The sequence below is a fragment of the Martes martes genome, assembly GCF_963455335.1.
Source record: "Martes martes genome assembly, chromosome: 6".
NCBI lineage: Eukaryota > Metazoa > Chordata > Mammalia > Carnivora > Mustelidae > Martes > Martes martes.
The window spans coordinates 56,007,823-56,028,157 of NC_137893.1; the positions used below are offsets into that span (position 1 = coordinate 56,007,823).

General features: G+C 35.6%; 1 protein-coding gene across 1 annotated transcript in view; it reads right to left on the minus strand.

The window, feature by feature from the left end:
• The window catches only part of ADGB (androglobin), a 189,622-nt gene that overhangs the window by 55,062 nt on the left and 114,225 nt on the right, over nucleotides 1–20,335 (minus strand). Inside the window, exons 23-29 of the mRNA XM_080806887.1 lie at nucleotides 17,714–17,849; nucleotides 17,086–17,223; nucleotides 15,039–15,132; nucleotides 10,706–10,840; nucleotides 10,043–10,196; nucleotides 6,252–6,439; nucleotides 1,997–2,181 (exon numbers count right to left, since the gene is read on the minus strand). Of these exons, the coding sequence (XP_080663013.1) occupies nucleotides 1,997–2,181; nucleotides 6,252–6,439; nucleotides 10,043–10,196; nucleotides 10,706–10,840; nucleotides 15,039–15,132; nucleotides 17,086–17,223; nucleotides 17,714–17,849 (1,030 nt within the window). The remainder of the gene's footprint in view (nucleotides 1–1,996; nucleotides 2,182–6,251; nucleotides 6,440–10,042; nucleotides 10,197–10,705; nucleotides 10,841–15,038; nucleotides 15,133–17,085; nucleotides 17,224–17,713; nucleotides 17,850–20,335) is intronic.

The following is a 20,335-nucleotide window of genomic DNA, read 5'->3' on the forward strand; positions in this document are numbered from 1 at the left end:
GAGGCCACAAATACCATAGGAGTGTTGGTATGCTATGCCTGCTAAAGTTTTGGAATTAAGGTATCCCTGCATGAAGCAAACTATGAAATCTGTGTAGAATAGATTAGGACAAAGAAAACAGAGTCAATTTAAAGAGTAAGAGCAGCATTTAGACTAGCAAAACTTAACAGTAGTTTGACAGTCTTAACATATCAAAGGAAAAGATATAAATGGAGTGCAGGCAGATTTGAATGAAAAACCACGTGTAGTAATGCCACTTGAGTACTGAAAACAACCCTGGGTATCTTCAGGGATGAAGGGCAAATGATGGGAGAAAAAGGAAACAGGATCAAAAGAATTGTTTAATTTGCAATTGTACTCAAGTTCAGTCTTACTAATCTAATACAGTGCATTTCCCACTTCCCTGTGCCATTATAGTGTGAGGTCTTTAATTCTCTGGTCCTCCAAATTCTTATTCATATTAGAAGGGAATATTCCTGGGCTACAATGACAACTCACATATTGTTTCTGGGCTTAATAAGAAAAAATAAAGAGAGCCCTGCTTTAGGGGCATCTATTCTAAAAAGGACAGAAAAGAAGAAGAAAAAAAGAAACATTCAAATATTAGAAGACAGGTAGAAAGTCATTTTTAGTAATTTGCTTATACCTTAAGATAATCAACATAAGCACTATTGGGAATGAGAGTTCAGGAAGGATATTGGCGACAAATTGTTATGCAAAAGTCAACTATAAGATGTAATCAATTATTTATGGATGCTGGGTTGGCTCAGTCAGGTAAATGTCTGACTCTTGATTTCAGCTCAGGTCATGATCTCAGGATTGTGGGACTGAGAACTATGTAGGGCTCTGCACCCAGCTGGGAGTCTGCTTGAGATTCTCTCTCTCTCTTTCCCTCTATCTGTCCCCCATATATGCAGTCTCTCTCTCTCAAATAAATAGTTATTTTTTTAAGATTTTATGTATTTATTTCAGAGAGAGAGAGAGAGCACAAGCAGGGTGAGGGATAGAGGGAGAAGCAGACTCCCCGCTGAGCAGGAACCCTGACACAGGGCTCCATCCTGGGATCCGGGATTATGACCTGAGCCAAAAGCAGCCATCCAACGGACTGCGCCACCTAGGTGCCTCAGATAAATAAACAAATCCTTAAAAAAAAAAAACAAAAATATAGTCAATTATTTTTAAAAACATAATGGCAGAATTCAGAGAAAGCACAAGGGACTTACTGTTCTCTTATTTATAATTTTCTGTTTCAAAATTTTCTACATTGGGCAATGTATTATTTTTATGGCCAGAATCATTACAAAAATAATTGAATACGTATCTCAGTATCTCTGTCTTCCATTATTTCAGAAACAATTTTATTTTATTAATTAATAGTTCTTATGACTTATATTGAAAGTAATGATTTTAAACGTTCTGTTAATTTTTATAGATAGAGTATTTCTTAAAGAATGAATTAGGGATAAAAGAACAGTGAAAACTCTCAAGATAATAAAAATGTTATTTCTTAATCAGAATTCTAAGAAGGTACATATAAGAAAGTCTTTAAAGTAGAATTATAACTATCTATTAATCTTCAGAGACTAATCTGACACACAAATGAAAGTTTTAAAAAATATTTTACTATTTAAAAAATAGTATCAAGTTTTACAGATATATTTACAAATATAAATAATAGCTTGTTTTCTATTTTACCTTAAATAAAATAATTTAAAATAAGTTGCATACACATAAATACTTATTTATAGATCTAAATAACACATTTAAAATATTTTATTTATTTATTTATTTATTTGACAGAGAGATCACAAGTAGGCAGAGAGGTGGGCAGAGAGAGAGGAAGGAAAGCAGGCTCCCTGCTGAGCAGAGAGCCCGACGCATGGCTTGATCCCAGGACCCTGGGATCATGACCCCAGCTGAAGGCAGAGGCTTTAATCCACTGAGCCACCCAGGTGACCCTAAATAACACATTTAAAAAGGCAAGAGACACACTTACACTGAGAGCTCACAACTTTTTCACTCCCCAAGAAGTTGATTGCTGGGATTATAGCATGGCCTTTCCCAGTGGAGCTGACAATAATTTCCTCATTTTCTAAGATCTGTAGCTTGATGAATACATCTGGTTTAGACGTGCGTACCTGTACTGTAACAGGATGCGGTAAAGCAACTTTAATGGAATACCTATAAAGAAAAACATTTGACTTACAAGCAGTTTGTTGATCTTTCCCTCATGTCAGTAGAAGAAACTGTATAATTTGCTAATACGGTAATCTAAAATAAATCCATTGTGTAAAATTGACCCAAATCCTGGAAACGTTATTGCTATTATAGACTGTGACAAAAGATCTCAATACGCTATGGTAAAATGAAATAGCATAGGACATTTATTATCATCAGATCCCAAGCAGGAAACGTAACTTTTTTTTAGATACGATAAACACTTATAAAACATGAAAGATCTGTGAACTACGGACACACCAAAACTTCCCATTATACCCTCCTCTCCAGTTGGATACCTGACAGCATCCTTCAAAGCTTCACTGTTTACCACATTTCCTTTAATTCATAAAAATACAGAGAAATCAAAATTAGTATCCACCACTTGTACTCTCAACCTTTACCATTACAAATTGGAAACCTTTTACAAAAAGACAAAACGTACAGTATAGCACCATCCCAACCCTTCTCTTGACACAACTGAAGACGTTTTGTTCTGTTTCATTTTTTATCTTGTTGGGGTTCTTTTTCCTAGTTTAGGTGAATCTTCACAAATGCTCAGGACCTTATAAACTCTCAACTGCTCTAGAAATTTGCTTTTCTAAATCTCGTCTTTCTCCTATATCTTAAATCTCCCCTTCTTTTTTTCTCCTTGTCATCAGTTTTTGTACATGTAAAGGTCTCACCCATCTTTTAACAAAAAACCAAAGCAAAACAAACCAAAAACACAAACAAACAAACCTTCAACCAACCCTGAGGTACAGCCTCTGCTGATTTTTTCACTCCTCCCCAGCTTGACATCAAAGGAGAGTTGTGATTGCCACTGTCCACAACCCCGTCTCTTCCTATTGGCTCACGATATTCTACTCAGTCCCCAATAGAAGTGCTAACCTCACTCTTGCAAATTTCAGCAGCTTGTCACCACCCTGTAGAAATTTCAGTTCTCATCTTTCTTGACTTCTCAGGAGAATTTGACAAGGTTGAGTCAACCCTCATTTACTCTTCTTCAAAAACTCTTCTCTTACAAGTGTAGCAACTTCTGTACCTCCTATTTGGGTGCTGTTGTTTTTTAGACTTCTCTCCCATTGACATTCCTATAAGTATCAGAGAATCTTAATGTTCTGTCCAAGTCTGACTGTTATGGGGCAAACTTCCCTGGGCATTTCCATGGACAGAAACAGAATAATAGTTTCCAGATTTGTGCCTCCAGCCCCACTCCTTATGCAATATCACTTGGACATTTCCCTGGCCTATCCATAATTAACATCTAAAAATGAACTAATTATCTTTCTATTGCCCAACCTGCAAATGGGGTTTTCTCCCTGTAACCACTATCTATGTAAAGGACATTTACTGTCCCCTGATCCCAAGTCAGTCCCCAGGAGTCCCAACCAATCAGGACTGTCAATTTGACTTCCTCATGTCTTAAAACCCTTTCTCTTCTCTCCAGATCCACTGTCACTGCCTAGTATGGTTTCATTTGTGCCCCACTATAAATGCTATGTTGGAGTCCAGGACCTGGAGTATCTGCAGTACCACACAGTGTCACCTTTTTTGGACATTTCTTTCTGAGGGAATCAAGTTCACATGAGGTCATTAGGGTGGGCCTTAATCCAATTTAACTGAGAGATGTCCTTACAAGACAGGAAATTTGGAAACAGAGACGCAGGGCGAATGCCAAGTAAAGATGAATACAAAGACCATGGTGATAAGTATATGTCAAAGAACACCAAGGATTATCAGAAACCTCCAGAGGCTGGGAGAAAGCATGGGATAGCTTGTCTCTCACAACACTCAGTAGGCACCATCCCTGCTGATACTTTGATTTAGGTCTTCTGGCATCCAAAACCGTGAGACTGTGAGACAATTGATTTTGGTTATTGAAGCCACCTACTTTGCCACTGTGGAATTTTGTCACGGCAGCGCTAGCAAACGACTCTGCTGACAGGCTCCTGGTTGTCATCAGAACACACCTGGGTTATTTCAAAGCTTCTTCTTGTCTGGTTCCTCTGTCTCCAGTTACGCTGCCCTTTGTCCATTCAACACACTGCAGTCTTTTGAACTTTTCGTTCTTCCATATTCTGTATTTTTTATGATTATATATAATTTCGCAATAATATGGTTCTAACAGCATTTCTGCCCTTAGAAATTATATTTATATATTTGTATATTTTTCAATCCATGCTTTGCAGGCATAATGTCTCAATGCAAGTCTATTGTGGCTATTTCTCTTAAAACTCCTCAAAGCATGTTTTGCCTCTCAGATAAAGTCTTGATCTCTTGCTTTATGAGGCTCTTCAGGAAAGGGTTCTGCCTGCCTCTCTGCCCTTACCCTTGCCAGAGGCCCCTAGAGCCCCACTTTGCAAACAAACGTCTTCAGTTCCCTGAAAAGGTCATACATTTCTTAATTTCTGAACTATCACATTTGCTCATGAAGCAGTTCCCGCCTCACTTTGCCCCCCACTAAGCTTCACAGCTTTAGGACCAGCTTCTAGGACTAACTTAGATGTTGGGTTAAATATCACTCATTGGCCTGTTAGTGGTCCTGCAGTGTGATACAGTGGCCTCCTGCCAGAGTAGTTAAACTATCTTATCACAGTTGTAATTTTTAATTGCTTATATGTTTCCCTCCTACTTTTTTCCTTTTTTCCCTTGCTTTCTTTCTAATAGCCAATGTGCAGATATATGACAAGAGGCAGACAAATTAAAAAGAGAGGAGAAGTGACTTGGGGGAAATCAGAGGAGACAAACCATGAGAGGCTGTGGGCTCTGAGAAACAAACTGAGGGTTTTTGAGGGGAGGAGAGTGGCGGTTGGGTGAGCGTGGTGGTGGGTATTGTGGAGGGCACATATTGCATGGAGCACTGGTTGTAGTGCATAAACAATGAACTTTGGAACACTGAGAAATAAAATAAAATAAAATAAAAAGAGAATTTTCTGCCCCAGCTATTAGCCCCAGTTCATATGTTTTCTTTCAGTATTTTCTCTAAACTTTTACCTACATGTAAAATATATAAACAAATATAAAAACAAAAACAAATGCTGGGTATATACTGTATATATTGTTCTATAATTTAATTTTACTACTGATTTTTTTTTAAGATTTTAATTATTTATTTGACAGAGAGAGACATAGAGAGAGAGAGGGAACACAAGCAGGGGGATTGGCAAAAGGAGAAACAGGCTTCCTGCTGAGCAGGGAGCCCAATGTGGGCCTTAATCCCAGGACCCTGGGATCATGACCTGAGAGGAAGTCAGCCACTTAATGACTGAGCCACCCATGCGCCTACTACTGGTTATTTTATAATACAAAAATACATGCTAGTTCTTTAAAAGACAAAAAGTTTTAAAACACAAATAAATAGGAGTTAGAGGGGGAAATTAGCCAGAATGCAGGAAATTATATTTGTACATATATTGTAAAATAGACTTAGGTGTTTCTTTAGTAAACAAATTTACCAATATACATGGAATCTTTAAAACATATAATCTCTTTAAAATAATAAATCTTTAGATAATAATCAAGAGTTACTTTAATATTTATAATAAAGTACACCTATCACATCTCTATTAATACTACAGAAAAAGTAGAAATGGAAAGTTTGTAACAAAAAATAATCAGTAAATTGTATTTTCCTACAAATGATTACCACGTAATCATGAAAGAGTTCACAAAATGCCTTAATGGCACTGGGAAATGTGCACACCATAATGTTAAGTAAAAAGGTCAGATTATAAAACTTTAATTATGTTATGATTTTAATAATGTTAATCTGTGACTAGAAAAAAACACCATAAGAAAATATAACAAGATACTAACAGTGATTGTTTCTAGGTTGTTTGATTACAGGTGACTTTTACTTCCTCAATAATATAGTCATATATTAATAGTTAAGTGTGGTCAAGCCCTGAGCCCTGGGCATATCTAGAGACCCAACCTCTGTAGACACAGCTGGTGAAGGACAACGTGTTAGCACCCAACTGGTGACAAAAAATGCCAATTTGGGACATTTCCCTTCTGTCATATACTTATACCTGAATAAAATTTTCTTATCATTAGGTATGTAGTAATCTCTGATTTCCTTTATGGTAAAAGTGTTGCATGGAGACTCTCGAGATAGGCATGGGAGTGGATTACAGGACCCAATGATGCGCAGTTTCCATCGTGAGGACTGTACGTATGTGTCACCAGTAAATGCTTCGGCCACAAATGTGTAGCCTTTCTAGAGGAAAGAGAATTAGACAGAAGTAAGGCTTACTGTTACTGATCTCTCAAAGGTACAACACATGGCTTCAGAGTAGTAAAATGCCTTATTATCTTGATATACATGAAGATCCCAAGAGCTCTTGATAAAAGAAAATCACTAGCATTACATTTTGGAAATTCCTCTTAGAGGATCTTACATGTTTTCATAGAAAATTAGTAACTCTAACACTTTTGTTTGTGCGGTTCTCAAGCAATAACACAAAATGTGTAACTCTGACATATGATTGTTAAATTTTCTTCCAATTCTGCCAATGTTGGCTAAGGTAGATTTTTATCATTGCATCACCCTACAGTAGCCCAATAACTTCCTAAGAAATGTCCCTGTTTTTTAAATACAAGATGAGGAAAACAGAAGCATTTATGGATATGTAGTTCCCCTGGGATGACAACTGACAGATAAAGCTATCAAGTTAACAACAGATCTGGTTCCAGGGAACCCAGATAGGAGTATGGAGATGAGCTCTTTAGGTTGGGGAAAAGAAGCAGCTAAATAACCTGGGATAATATCATAGTGGGTAATAACTTGGTTCTGTATAATTGGATATCCATCTGGCAAAAACATCAGTGAAGCAAGAGCATGATATCATAATGAGATACAAAAGTTCAAAGTAATTCTGAGTTTGTGATTCCAAACACTTCTAATAAGGAAGAAAAATATAGATTTGCATTCCAGTCAATTCTGATGCAAAGGAAACTCTCTGATGTGTTTAGATTTCCAAAAATAAAAAGTAAAAATATATAAGACAGAATGAATTCAACACATTGCAATAAACATCTAGGAATATTACCCAGAATTTCTACACTCATAATGAGATGAGAATTATAACACCAATAAAGACCTTTTAACATTATTTTTGGGGAAGGAAATAAAGGAAGATAAATTCATATATTCTAAAGTATTTTTACTTGTATAATCACAGATTTATTGCAATTCTCATTATTTTTTGAGCTTGTAGTACTAATTTGCATTCAGAAGCAAAATAAAAATGACATGACTCTGATTTTGTGTTTTTTCTAGGCTCAGAGAATAAGTTTGAGAGGGAAAAAAAGAGTTATAAAATGGTGGGATAGATATTGATAAGTGAAAGTCTAAAGCTAAACCAAGGATAGGGTTTTAAGAGAGAACCTGACTATTCTAAACAACTGCAAGGCTCCTGAGTAGCTTACTCCTGAATACTTACATATTTGCAAAAGACACATGTAATAAAAGACTGTTATTCAAAATATGGAAAAACTCCTAAAACTCAACAATAAGAAAACAAACAACCTAGTTAAAACTTTTAACAGATTTCTCACCAGAGAAGATATACAGATGGCAAATAGGCAGACAAAAAGATGCTTCATATTGTATATTATCAGAGAAACTCGCCAATGAGGATACAGAGCACCAGGAACTCTCATTCATTGCTGATTGGAATGAAAAATGGTACAGACAATTTGAAGGACAGTTTGGTGGTTTCTTACAAAACTACACATATTCTTATTATACAGTCCAGCAATAGTGCTCCTTGGTAGTTATGTCAAAAATTTATGTCCACACAAAAACTTGCACACAGACGTTTGTAGGTGCTTTGTTCATAATTACCATGACTTGGAAGCAACCAAGATGTCCTTCAGTAGGTGAATAGGCAGATGAACTTTGATACAAGCAGCAGTGGAGTATTATTATTAAAAAGAAATGAGCTATTAAGCCACAATAGGAAAAATCTTAAATGTATGTTTTTTAGTGAAAGAAACCAATCTGAAAAGATTACACGCTATATGATTCCAACTTTACCACATTCCGGAAAAGGCAAAATTATGGAGACACACAAATGGTCAGGGATTGGGGGAGGAGGAATACATAGGTGGATCACAGAGGATTTTTTTTTTTTTTACTTTTATAAGCACATTTCTTTTTTTTTTTTTTATTAACATATAATGTATTATTAGTCCCAGGGGTACAGGTCTGTGAATCACCAGGTTTACACACTTCACAGTACTCACCATAACACATACCTTTCCCAATATCCATAACCCAACCACCCTCTCCCTACCCCCCTACCCCCAGCAACCCTCAGTTTGTTTTGTGAGATTAAGAGTCCCCAGAGGATTTTTTAGGACTATGAAAACACTCTTTATGATACCATGATAACGGACACATGTCATTTTACAGCCATCCAAACCCATAGCATGTACACCACCAACAGTGAACCATAATAAAAACTAAGGACTTTCGGGGATTATAATGTTTCAAGGTAGGATGATCAATATAATAAGTGTGCCACTCTGGTGGGGCTTGTCGATAATGGGAGAGGCTGTGCACATGTGGGAGCAGGGTGTATATGGGAAATCTCTGTATTTTCCTCTCAGTTTTGCTGAGAAGCTAAAACTGCTCTCATTTATTGCTACTAAGAGTTGCAATGAAGTCTTAAAACCCTTTCAAGGCTTTTTTTTTTTTTTTAGAAGATTTTCTTTATTTGAGAGAGAGACAGAGAGCACAAACAGGGGGAGCAGCAGGCAGAGGGAGAGGGAGAAGCAGGCTCTCCACAGAGCAGGGAGCCCAACATGGGGCTGGCTCCCATGACTCTGGGATCATAACCTGAGCCAAAAGCAGAGGCTTAACTGACTGAGCCATCCAGGTGTACCAAAACCCTTCTAAGCCTTAAAAAAAATTTAAATTTCAATTTTAAAAAGCCTCTTAAGCAATTCAAAAGCGCAATTAGGTTTTTTGTGGAGTTAATGTTTTTAAAAATTTATCATTCATTCCTATAAACCAGTATTTATTAAATAAGTATGCCTTAATGTGTGCGAAGTAATACCCAGAATCATGCGCTGAAATGAACTTTGAAAATCAATTACAACCCTAGTTCAAAGAGAAAAATGAAAAGATTCAAAGCCATATAGGTAAAGAATGAAAGAATGAAATCAGAGCCAAAACAAATCTCCCAGTTTCCAGTGTGGGTGTATACGCCCTTTCGTTATGCTTCCCCTCTTAGAGGAAATAATCAAAAACACAAATTTGAGATACAAATAGAAAGGCAACATGATTTGAGAGGGATCATCAGAAATCAAGGTCTATCATGCTGCAGGAATAATGCGTCAAGTGTTTTTTAACACGTGTAGCCCTAGAAAAGACTGGGGGTAGTGGGTGACCAGGGCCCATGTAAGCACAATCTTCTGAAATATTTAGGGATGGAATTAAAAACCCAGTGGGAAACTGAGACAACCAGCTAATTTGATTCAAGAATTGGACTAAATGAGTCCACCTTCACCTCCATTTCCATTTTAAGGATTTGTATGATTTTGTGATTTTAATAGGAATTTCCAATGCTTTCCTTTTGTCATATTTTCTTCACAGAGAAAGAAAAAAAAGAGCTGAAAGATGAATGTTCTAGCACTCAAATTAAGTACCTTGGGCTGTCAAATAAATGGGACTTCTACAGAAGAAGACCAGGACCCTATTCCTCTGTTAAGTAGATTGAAAAGCACATCTGCTCTACCTGCTCCTGGAATCCTACTAAGGTGCTGGCTTCTCACTGCCAATCTAACATGTGGGGAGAATAAATTTTACACATACCTTATTCTTGGTATAATGATAAGGCACCACTCTTTGGAACACCTTTGGCACTTGTTCCATTGTGTCATTATTAACAATGTGGAGCATACAGACTGGAAGTGTAGTGTATACTTTGGGAACCAAAATCATATCTTGAGGAACCAAAAATGTTTCTCTGTAATTAAAAAGAATGAACTTCATCTTGACGTGAATCATACAGAAAGTTTGAAATTTGGTTTCAGGCAAGAAAGAAAAAAGTCTAAAATTTCAAATAACTACACAGTATACTATTGTCTTTTTTTAATTATTAATATACTATTTTGTAATGTAAATGCAAGCCCTTTAAGAAATCCCATTTTATAGGTAATTCATGACTTTTACCTAATATGATATTGCTTGAAAATTAAATAATTTCTTTCTATACTGGTAACACATCAATTTATTATGTTTATCATACTTGTAAAAATACTAATAAGCTTCACATTCTCCATATTTTATTTAAAGAAATATGGATAAAATTCCTGTAATATCTCATTTATGCATAACAGATGGGGAAGAAGTGTTAAGTTGTGAAAACAACCTGTAAATTCATACTTTCACTACTACCATAAATAAAACTCTACACATATGACTATTGCATGCTATTTAAAGATGACATCATATACAGATTTATGATAGACTCACCTGAATACTATAAACCAACTATTTGGTAGCTGGTCTGCATAAGTCACAGTATAGTCAGCAAAAACAATCTTAGTTTCTTCATCTTGATAGCATGGATAAGATTCAATAGACTTGCACTTGCTTTTAAACATTAGTCTAGAAATGTAAAAATAATTTAAGTTCCAATGACAAAGGCAACTTTTAAAATAAGTTTTTATTTATAAAAAAAGAAGTAGGCAAAATAACACAAGTATCACAGTCTGTTGTTGGCTGGATTGAGACCTTGATCAAAGGCTGTGGAGTTCATAGTGCATGGCACTCAGTTCAGGGAGCCCATTCCAGGTCAACCATGAAAGATGTCTCTCAAAGGTCTCTAAAGTTATCTGAAGTTCTTAATCAAAGGGGAACTTAATTCATGATCAAGAAAGTAATTACAGTTTAGAGGTGGGAAATCAGCACCAAAGCTCAAACTACAAGGGTAGGAAAACAGAAAGAAGCAAAGTAGCAATGAATCTGGGTGAGGGCCACTCAAGGTCTGGAATTGTCATCGGAATCGATAGTAGAATGAATTTTAAAGTAAGGAATGGATTTGTAAAAAAGAATTAAAACTAAAAACTAAGGCCATGATTGAGGGGAGAATGTCAGTTTTCCTTTTGCGTCATTTCTGGCCCATAAGAGAGTGGTAAGTGCAACTGGTTAAAAGAATTATGGGGTGAGATTTCTCCATGTTTGCCCCTGGAAGGCTGTGGCATATTTCAGAGCCTGATGGAAGTCATGTGAGAGACGCTCTAGGTTCTTTCCCTTCCATGGCCAGGAACTGGATCTAGCTTCATTAGCATCAGCAATCTAGGGTCTTTTGTATAATGTCTATGGGAATCAGCTGGGATGGAAGCCTTAATGGCCATAGAAAATTGTTCTGTACTAGAGGTCTAGACCGATCTAGAGGTGTTCCTGCCTTCCAGAAGGCAGATGGCTTGATTGTACCATCAGTGAGAAGCAAAGCTGTGGAGATTCTTATGGGGGATAGGATTCACATGCTTCATTTGATCATTGATCTTGATGATGGGAGGAAATTGACAGATTTATATTTGGGAGAGTTTTAAGCCTTTTAGGTAAGTTATGAGAACAAAGATTGACCACATATCCTGGTTTGCCCGGAGTGGTCCTGGTTTATACTCATAATCTTGTCATAGTTATTAATTATTTCCCTCTGTCCCTTTTGTAACTGTCCCTCTGTCCCAGTTCAAATGATAAGTAACCTGATCGCCCTAACTGAAAACTATAGTGTGGTGGTCTGTCAATGCAGGGCACCATTGCCAATCACATGGGGGCTGGCCTAATTCAAATGTGGGTGTTGGCTGAGCCAACACAACTGCTAAACAGGCCACTGAGGGAACTGACTGTAATGCGACCAGTTCCCATTCTAAGACAAGGGAGGGATTTAGAGGTATTCCAGTCATTGCTCCCATCATACATTCCATATTTTTTCATAAGCTTCGGGAAATTCCAGTGCATATTGGGCCATCAAAACTCTGATGCACTATATTGAATGACCCAGAGAAATATTCCTGACCGACTTGAAAGATTTTCTTTTAACTTTACATCCTAGCACAGAAAGAAAGTTATATCAGTAAACTGAGCCTTGCCCAAAGTTCACTTGGGAAAGTTCTATGCCTTAAGATCTGAGAGTGTTAAGGCTGGATTCCAGGACCTCAAAGTTCCCCATTTAGTGGTAATAATAAAGTAATATTTATAATTAATGCTCTGTAATGAGCATTCTGTAGTTTGTACTAAGTACTTTTCCTGTGTTACCTTAACTTATCTTTGTAGCCTTATAGAAGAATAGTACTGTGAGATAGATATTGTTTAGCCTATATTAAAATTATTTCCCTATATTAAATATTATTAATAAAAATATTTCATATTATTAATAAAATTTTAATTTTAACCTTAGAGAGGATAAAAGGCTTACCCCAGGTCACACACCTGATAATAAGTAGATTGGGAGTCTTATACTGAAAGATGTGTGCAAATCAGTCAGGCTGGATGATCAGTGTCCATGGGCCGGGATTAGGGTGAGGTGAGTAACACACTTACCTTAAGGGTTAGGCAAGTACTGTATAGATTTTGATTTTTCCCATGTTTAAAATTTTGATATTTGGTTCATCATGATTGTTTTCATTATTTTTAAGGTTATTTTACATTTTGATATATTTTCATATATAATTTTCTATTTGTCTGTTGCTTATAAGTAGAAATCCAATTGTTATTTTATATTGACCTTGTCTCCAGCAACTTTTCTTAATTCTCTCATTAACTCTAATAATTTTTCTGCAGATTTTAAAATATTTCCTACTTATATACTCATATTGTCTGTAAACAGTGGTGGTTTTATTTTTTCCCTTCAAATCCTAATGACTTTTATTTTGTTTTATTGACATTTTGTCCTCAGAATTATTCCGGGGTTATTGTGAATGGAAGTTATCAGGCAGACATTTTTGTCTTATTTCTAAACCCTAGAAAATGCTTTCAAAATTTCACCACTAATCATGTTTGTAGTTAAGTCTTGAAAATACCAGATACCAATAACATATTAATGAAAGACTTCTCTAAATTTTTCTTTTCTAAAAGTCCAAGTTTTCTAAAAACAAAAAGATAAATAAATAATTTTGAATTAATGTTAAATCCTATCAAATACTTTTTCCAAATCTATCAGGAGGATCAAATGATTTGTTGCTTTTCTGTTATTGTACTGACTTAAAATGATAAATCTTCTAACCTTAAACCAATATTATATCTCTGGGAATGAGAGGCCCATTGAATTATAAGGCATTTTCCTTTTTATTTAATTCTAATGTTGATTTTTGAATATTTTATTACATATTTTTTGCATCTGTTCAAAGGGTGATTGGTTTGCAATTTGAAGAAGGTGACTGGTTTGCAATTTCATTTTTTTACGGACCTTGTTGAATTTTTTAAATCAAGATTATGAATTGGTTAGTGTTTCTTCTTTTTCTGTTCTCTAGAAGGTTTGTGAGATTAATCTTATTTCTTCCTAAATTCACTAGCTGTTCATTAGTATATTGCTAGAAAGGGTATCATGCATTCCTCCTCTGTTAGCATTTCATCTAAATTATTCCTTTTACCATTTCTGCATAATGCTATAACCTTAGAACTCTTTAAAAACTTATACCTAACATCTACTTTTTTCATTGCTTTAGGTCATGAATTTACTCTTATATGTAGCTATTTGTTGATTGCCCTTTGAAGATAATATGCATTATTTTTCTGGCTGATTTGAAGGTTTTTCTTTTGGTCTTTTTTTTCAGTAGTTTGACTGCAGTGAGTCTAGGAATACTTTTCTTTGTAACCTTTCTGCATGGAGTCTGCTTGCAGTCTCCTGAAAACAAGAGTTGATACATTTTACCAGTTTTGGAAAGTTGTCAGTTACTATCTTTTTACAGTCCAGGGCTATAGTGATGATATTTGGACTTTTTGAGCATAGTCCATATGTCCCTTATGCTCCTTTCTTACTTCCCATTCATTTTCTCCTAGGCTTCAGTTGGGATGCTTTTCTATTGACTTATCTCCAAGTTCACCAATCTCTTCTTTGGTTCTGACTAATCTGCTGTTAAATCTACAAATAAATCTTTAATATAGTTCTTAAAATCATCATTTATGTAATTTCCATTTGACTCTGCTTTATTAATCTAAACTTTTGATCCAGTTTTTCTTATTCTTTATTTTCTTTGGCATTACCAATACAATCAGGTTTTGAGATTTTGCTTGCTAACTCCATCACCAGAGGCTTTGCTTCTTTTATATATGTCTGTATGTGCATAGATAGATAGATAGATAGATAGATATAGATATACACAGATATATATAAGTAATTTATAATTTATAATTTCTTAGTTTTGTTTAGGTTCTCCTGTTGCTCAGATATGGTTTGTGGCTACAATACAGTTTTGCTGAGGCTCAGTCTACTTCCAGTTTACCCCTGTTTCTAGAGGGTTACTGTTCAGAGATTTCAACTGACAGTTTTAATTATTTGCTGGAGTCCCCTCCCCTAGTAGGTCCTAAACTCTGACTGTGGTCACATCAGCACCATAAGACTTCAGGAAACTTTGCTCTGCTTCTCAGAGGTTTTCTGTTTAGAATCTTAGTTAAATATAGTTAAGATAAATCAAAAGCAACGAGTACCATAGAAATGCTTCAGATAAAATATTGTGGAAGTTCAGAAGTGGTTTCTCACTGTGGTGATTAGGAACACTCAATGCACATGGTAATACTTGAACAGGAACTTGAAGGATACCAAGATACTATAATAAGAAATTTCACTGTACTGCTTTACCTTAAGAGAGAAACTGCATACTGTTCTATATTTGGTTCCAATATACTCCAAACTTTTTGAAGAGTATCTGCAACACTGGCATTTTCTTTTGTATCTAAAAATAGTAATTAAAAATAGCAATATAAAAACGGCAAGATGCCTGAAAGATCATCTTGTTCAAAGCTCTCCTTTTACAGATAAAGAAGCTGAAATTCACAAGGTGGTATCCAAAGCCACAGGCTTTATTAGCAGCAAAAGTTTGCTAAAATATAAAACTATAAACTTCCAGTCAACAGCTCTGCTCATCAATTTGTGCTGTTTCCCTTCATCTTCAGTTTAAAAATCACAAAGTGTTCCTTGATCTAATTGAAGAGTCTCATCAAAGAGTTTATATCAGGAGATCTTTTGTCACCAAAAGTTCCTTATGAAAGTTTTTACGACAGAAAAAAATAATTCATCCGATTTTTCTAAAAAACAATGGCTAGTGGGATCCCACTAAAGCTCAATCCCATAATCCACATTTGTTTAGGAGTAAATGAAAATGGTAAGAAAAATGCAAATACATACTAGCTGGCTCAAATTTAACATGTCAGAAACTGACTTTTTCCCAAAATATCCTATTATAATTTCTTCATAACACTTACTAGCATCTGAAATTGATATCTTAATATATTTACTTGTCTATTGTATGTCTATCACCACTAGAACACAAGATTCATCAAAGCAGAAACTGTCAGTTTACCTGACTTCAATAGAGTCAAAAATTAGGACAGTGCTGTGCACACAATAAATATGCAGTGAGTGAAAGAAATGCATATATTATTAATTATTAAAACATTATTAAGTTGTTCAAGTTTTTAGGTCTCAAGAGAAAGAAAATAATTGTTTGAATATAATTTTTACAGCATATGTGGACCAAAAATATATTTTATTGTATATTTAATTTGATAAATCTATCTTTACTGTTTCTAATAGAATAATAGCAAAATCAAGCAACAGTAATATTTTTCTCTCACACAATTATACAATACAGTTAATTTATTTTACATTTGTGTATCTGTAGTTTTCCCTGCTGAGATGGACATTTTGATTATTCCCATTAAATACTTCAAATAGAGACACTTTACAACAAAATGTTTCAGTACATTCAAAGAATTCTATTGGATGGTGCATCTGGGTGTCTCAGTCAGTTAAGTGTCTGCCTTCAGCTCAAGTCATGATCTCAGAGTCCCCAGAAGGAGCCCAGAGTTGGGCTCCCTGCTCAAGGGGTTGTCTGCTCCTCCCTCTCCCTTTCCCCTGACTTGTGCATTTGCAAGCGCTCTCTCTCTCCTCTCAAATAAATAAAACCCTCAAAAAGAATTCTATTGGAGGTAAGACTTTTCTTATGAAACAAAAACTACAGAATGAAAATGATTAAATATAATTTTGCCTCTGCAGTGTTTTATTTTAAGCTGAAAAAAGCTAAAATAAAATAACCTTTTTCACAAAAAGTTTATTATGTATACCTAAATAATTTAATAGAATACCCAGATAATTTGATTTAACAGCTAGAATACACTGCAAGTGCATTCTGTGTACTCTAAATGTATGCCACGCAGACATATGAAAGCTTCCTTCATTCGGCTCATTCATTCACTTACCCATTCATTCATTTATTTCTTTGAAAAATGGTCTGGAAATATAAAAATATCCATGACTTAGCTGAAGCTGACTGCTGTAGCATTCTGCTAGGCATTGGAGATGTATGGAGGAAAAGATGGGCTCTCTGTGTTTCAAGACTCACAACAGACTGGGAAGACACAGCTGATCTTTCACTGACTCATTTATTCTTTCTTCTAGCACATATTTCCTTGGTGCTTAATCTGTGCCAGGTATTGTGGTAAATTCTGGGAGCTAGAGAGTAAGGGTGCTGACATGTATTCTGACCTCAAGGAATTTCAGTATTTATAGAGTTACAAAGAATTAGCCCAATAGTAAAGTAAGACAACCCCAAAATGTTTTTCCTTAGCACACAAATATTCATTCTTACATACACAAGTTTATTTTATAAATGACTGGAACATGATACCTGGTGTTCTAGCTCTCATAAGTAATCTGACATAAGTCCCTCTCCACATGGCTTGAATTTTAATCGCTGCTGCTACTTCCTCGGGAGAATATTCTTTATCACTCACTGGTAGAGAATATTTAACATCGACCCATTCCACTGGAAAGAGAAAAAAATTTTGGACTGAAGTTTAAGTTAAAGTATTTAATCCTTTCCCCAGTTTTCAATGCCTTTAACTACTAAAGTCCCCTGACATATAAAGTGCCACAATGATAGATTTATCTTTATAATTAATATTGTGCTCTGCAGGTGGCCCTTTTTTAGAATGTAAACACTCTGGAGAAGGGAAACACTACATATTGACCCATGAGTGAGCTACTATTAATTCTTCTGTGAAAACAGTGAGGGGTTTCTCTCAAAATTGAAAGAAATGTTAAAATTGCACGACTAGAGCATAGGGAGAGCGGGAAAGGAGAGTTACTTGGATCTGAAGATCTTCCCAGAATTCCTCAAATCATACCATAAATGTTAGCCACATTCATAGTCTTTCAGGGCAGAAACAAAGAGAACAGGGAAATTCTGGGCTTCCCTTTCTCTTCTATAAGCCTAGAAAGCCCTTTGCCAAACAAGTATCTAAACTATTCAGTACCTAAAGAAACCTCTTCTAAGGAGAAATTGAGTAACTCCAAATCCAAAACCATAGCACGAAATGCAAATTTAAAGTTGGGTGGAGGTTTTGTTAGCTGAGTTTTTTTCATTAAGCGCCATAAAGAAATATGAAAAACCTGAAAAAGATAAAATATGTTAGTACATTTTTTTAAACCAAGAAAATAACATTACCTGGCCAGAGAAGCTCTAAAGAACTTTAAATACTCTAAAAATAAAAATACATATTTCTCAGATGCACAATATAACAGATTTTGAAATCTCACTCACCCAGGAAGAGAGCAAAATTTACTTATCACCTTACCATTTCTAATTTAATAAAATTCAATCACTATAACATTTATAATGTACCCTCAATCAGAATATAACTGTTTAAAGAGATATAGTATAAGATGAAAAATATGGCCCATGTCCTTAATTAAGCAAATTAAATATTATATTTCATTTGTTCTAAAATGTCATCCACTGTAAGACACACTATTGTTTCATGTGTTACCAAAAAAGAAAATATGCTATTTGGATTTTTTATTACTTTCTTATTTTCATCTATGACTACTTACTTCCTACTGAAAAAGCTCTTTCAGATTTGTTTAGACAGAGCTTTTCCATCATTCATCACACTGAAACACACATGAAAAAATAAAATAAGCTGCCTAAGATTTGGTTAAGTATTTTGAAAACATTCATCTTCTATTAATCTTGCAAGTCACTTTTTAAAGATATTTAATATGTGTGTTTTCCTATATAATTTTGTCCTTTATGTTGTCAAGCTTTGAAGCACCACTGCCTAAAGTGCATTCTACTTTTGTCTGTCCCTGGGGTTTCATTCAAACCATCGACCCCCTTCAGTAAGTGCTGGTGCTGACTCATTCCTGATCCTACCAAAGAAGACCCACAGAAGGTTTTTAGATGATAACCAGAACACATATTCCTTCTTCCAATTTTATTTTCATAGTTTTTATCTTGAAATTCTGAGATTCCATTTACCCAGTCTTTCCACTGAGAATGCCAACCAAGGCCCAGCACCTTGCTGCTGGATTACTTTTAGCTACTTATTTGTCCACAGGGAGTAATGTGCTTGGTGGATTATATAAGGTGCCTGGGACACCATTTGAGATGATTTTTAGCCACATTCTCTTCTCCTTCTCTCTCTTTTCCCTGGGCCCCAGAGGTGGGGAGGGGTGTCAGTCTGGTGTGGGGAAAATCCCTCTGCTATCTTGTTTCTTTCAGAGGCTCTCTAATGTCATTTAATTCTCTTCCCACAAGGATTAGGCCTTCGTCAAACAATACACATACTTCTTTTGAAACAGTAACAGTATGAACCCTTATGAACATGTCCATGTGTGTGCAGAGAATTCTGAAGGCTACCTGGCCACCAATGATTATAAGGAACCACCAATTATAAGACACACTCTGATTTCCTTCTTATGTTAAAGTGTGAAAAGAAATGTGCGTCTTAGAATTGGTGAAATACAGTGCTCTTCAAAGACATATGATTATTGTACTTCCTGCTTAGTCCACATTTTCTGACTACTTCTCACCCCTCTCCATATGTTTAGAGACAGGGACTTAATCTCATAATCTATATTTGTAACTGCCCCATCAACTGACAATGGCAGATAAGCCTGCAAGAAACCATCTAACCCATGCTGAGCAAATCATTGCTCAATTCAATCATTTGGTTGAATAGTTTGAAATCAGAATCAAGACATTCTAAACTGGCCTCATATGGGAAAGTGATTCAAGTCAGGAGTCGGTTTTTCCATGATATGTATTTAGGAGTAGAGACAACATGTCTACAAGGAGAAAAACAAAATGAAGAGGATATGTTCCAAAGGCTGTCTATCCCCTCTTTGAAGTTCTCCACTGAGTCCTTCCTATCCTTGGGTGTCAAGACCTCCCTATATTCTTATAATCAATTAGCACATCTAACTCCTTGCTATGACTTAAATGAGTTAGATTTGATTTTTGTGCCATGCTAACAAAATGCTCTAAGTATTTCAGTGTCTAAGATAAAAATAAGAAAAATAACTGATTATATTAATCCTCCTACTCTCTTACACTTTAAGTGTTCAGTGTCCTTGATCATGTTGGTGTTCTACAGGATATCACTCTGGGTTCTGTGTGAATGTTGATGACAGCAGTGAACTCAGACCTAAGGGCAGGAAGGGGCCATTACTCTGACACCCTGATTAAGACACATACATGTTAGAAAGTAGGGAATAATCTTCTCACAGATTCATGGATTCACCATATCAGTGATTTCAGGGGTCTAGAGGATTAGGCATGCTGGGACATCCCTTCTAAGGTAAAGGATAAGACACTACATTAAGAAAGAGGCCAGTTCTTCATAGTCTTCTCTGGAATTGCTGATAAAATATTCTGCTTTGGGGAATATTATTCCAATCATTTACTGAGTGACTTAGAAGGCCTTCAGGTTTGAGCAGAATCCAAAGCAAAAGAAAGATCTCTAGGAGATTTGAGCACTGTGGGAAACAAAGAAAGATCACCTTGTCCAATTGTGGTATAAACATGCTAATGAAAGACCTCCCAGAAAACACACTAATGTTATTCACTAGTGAGAGGGTCCTTATCTGTGGAATAA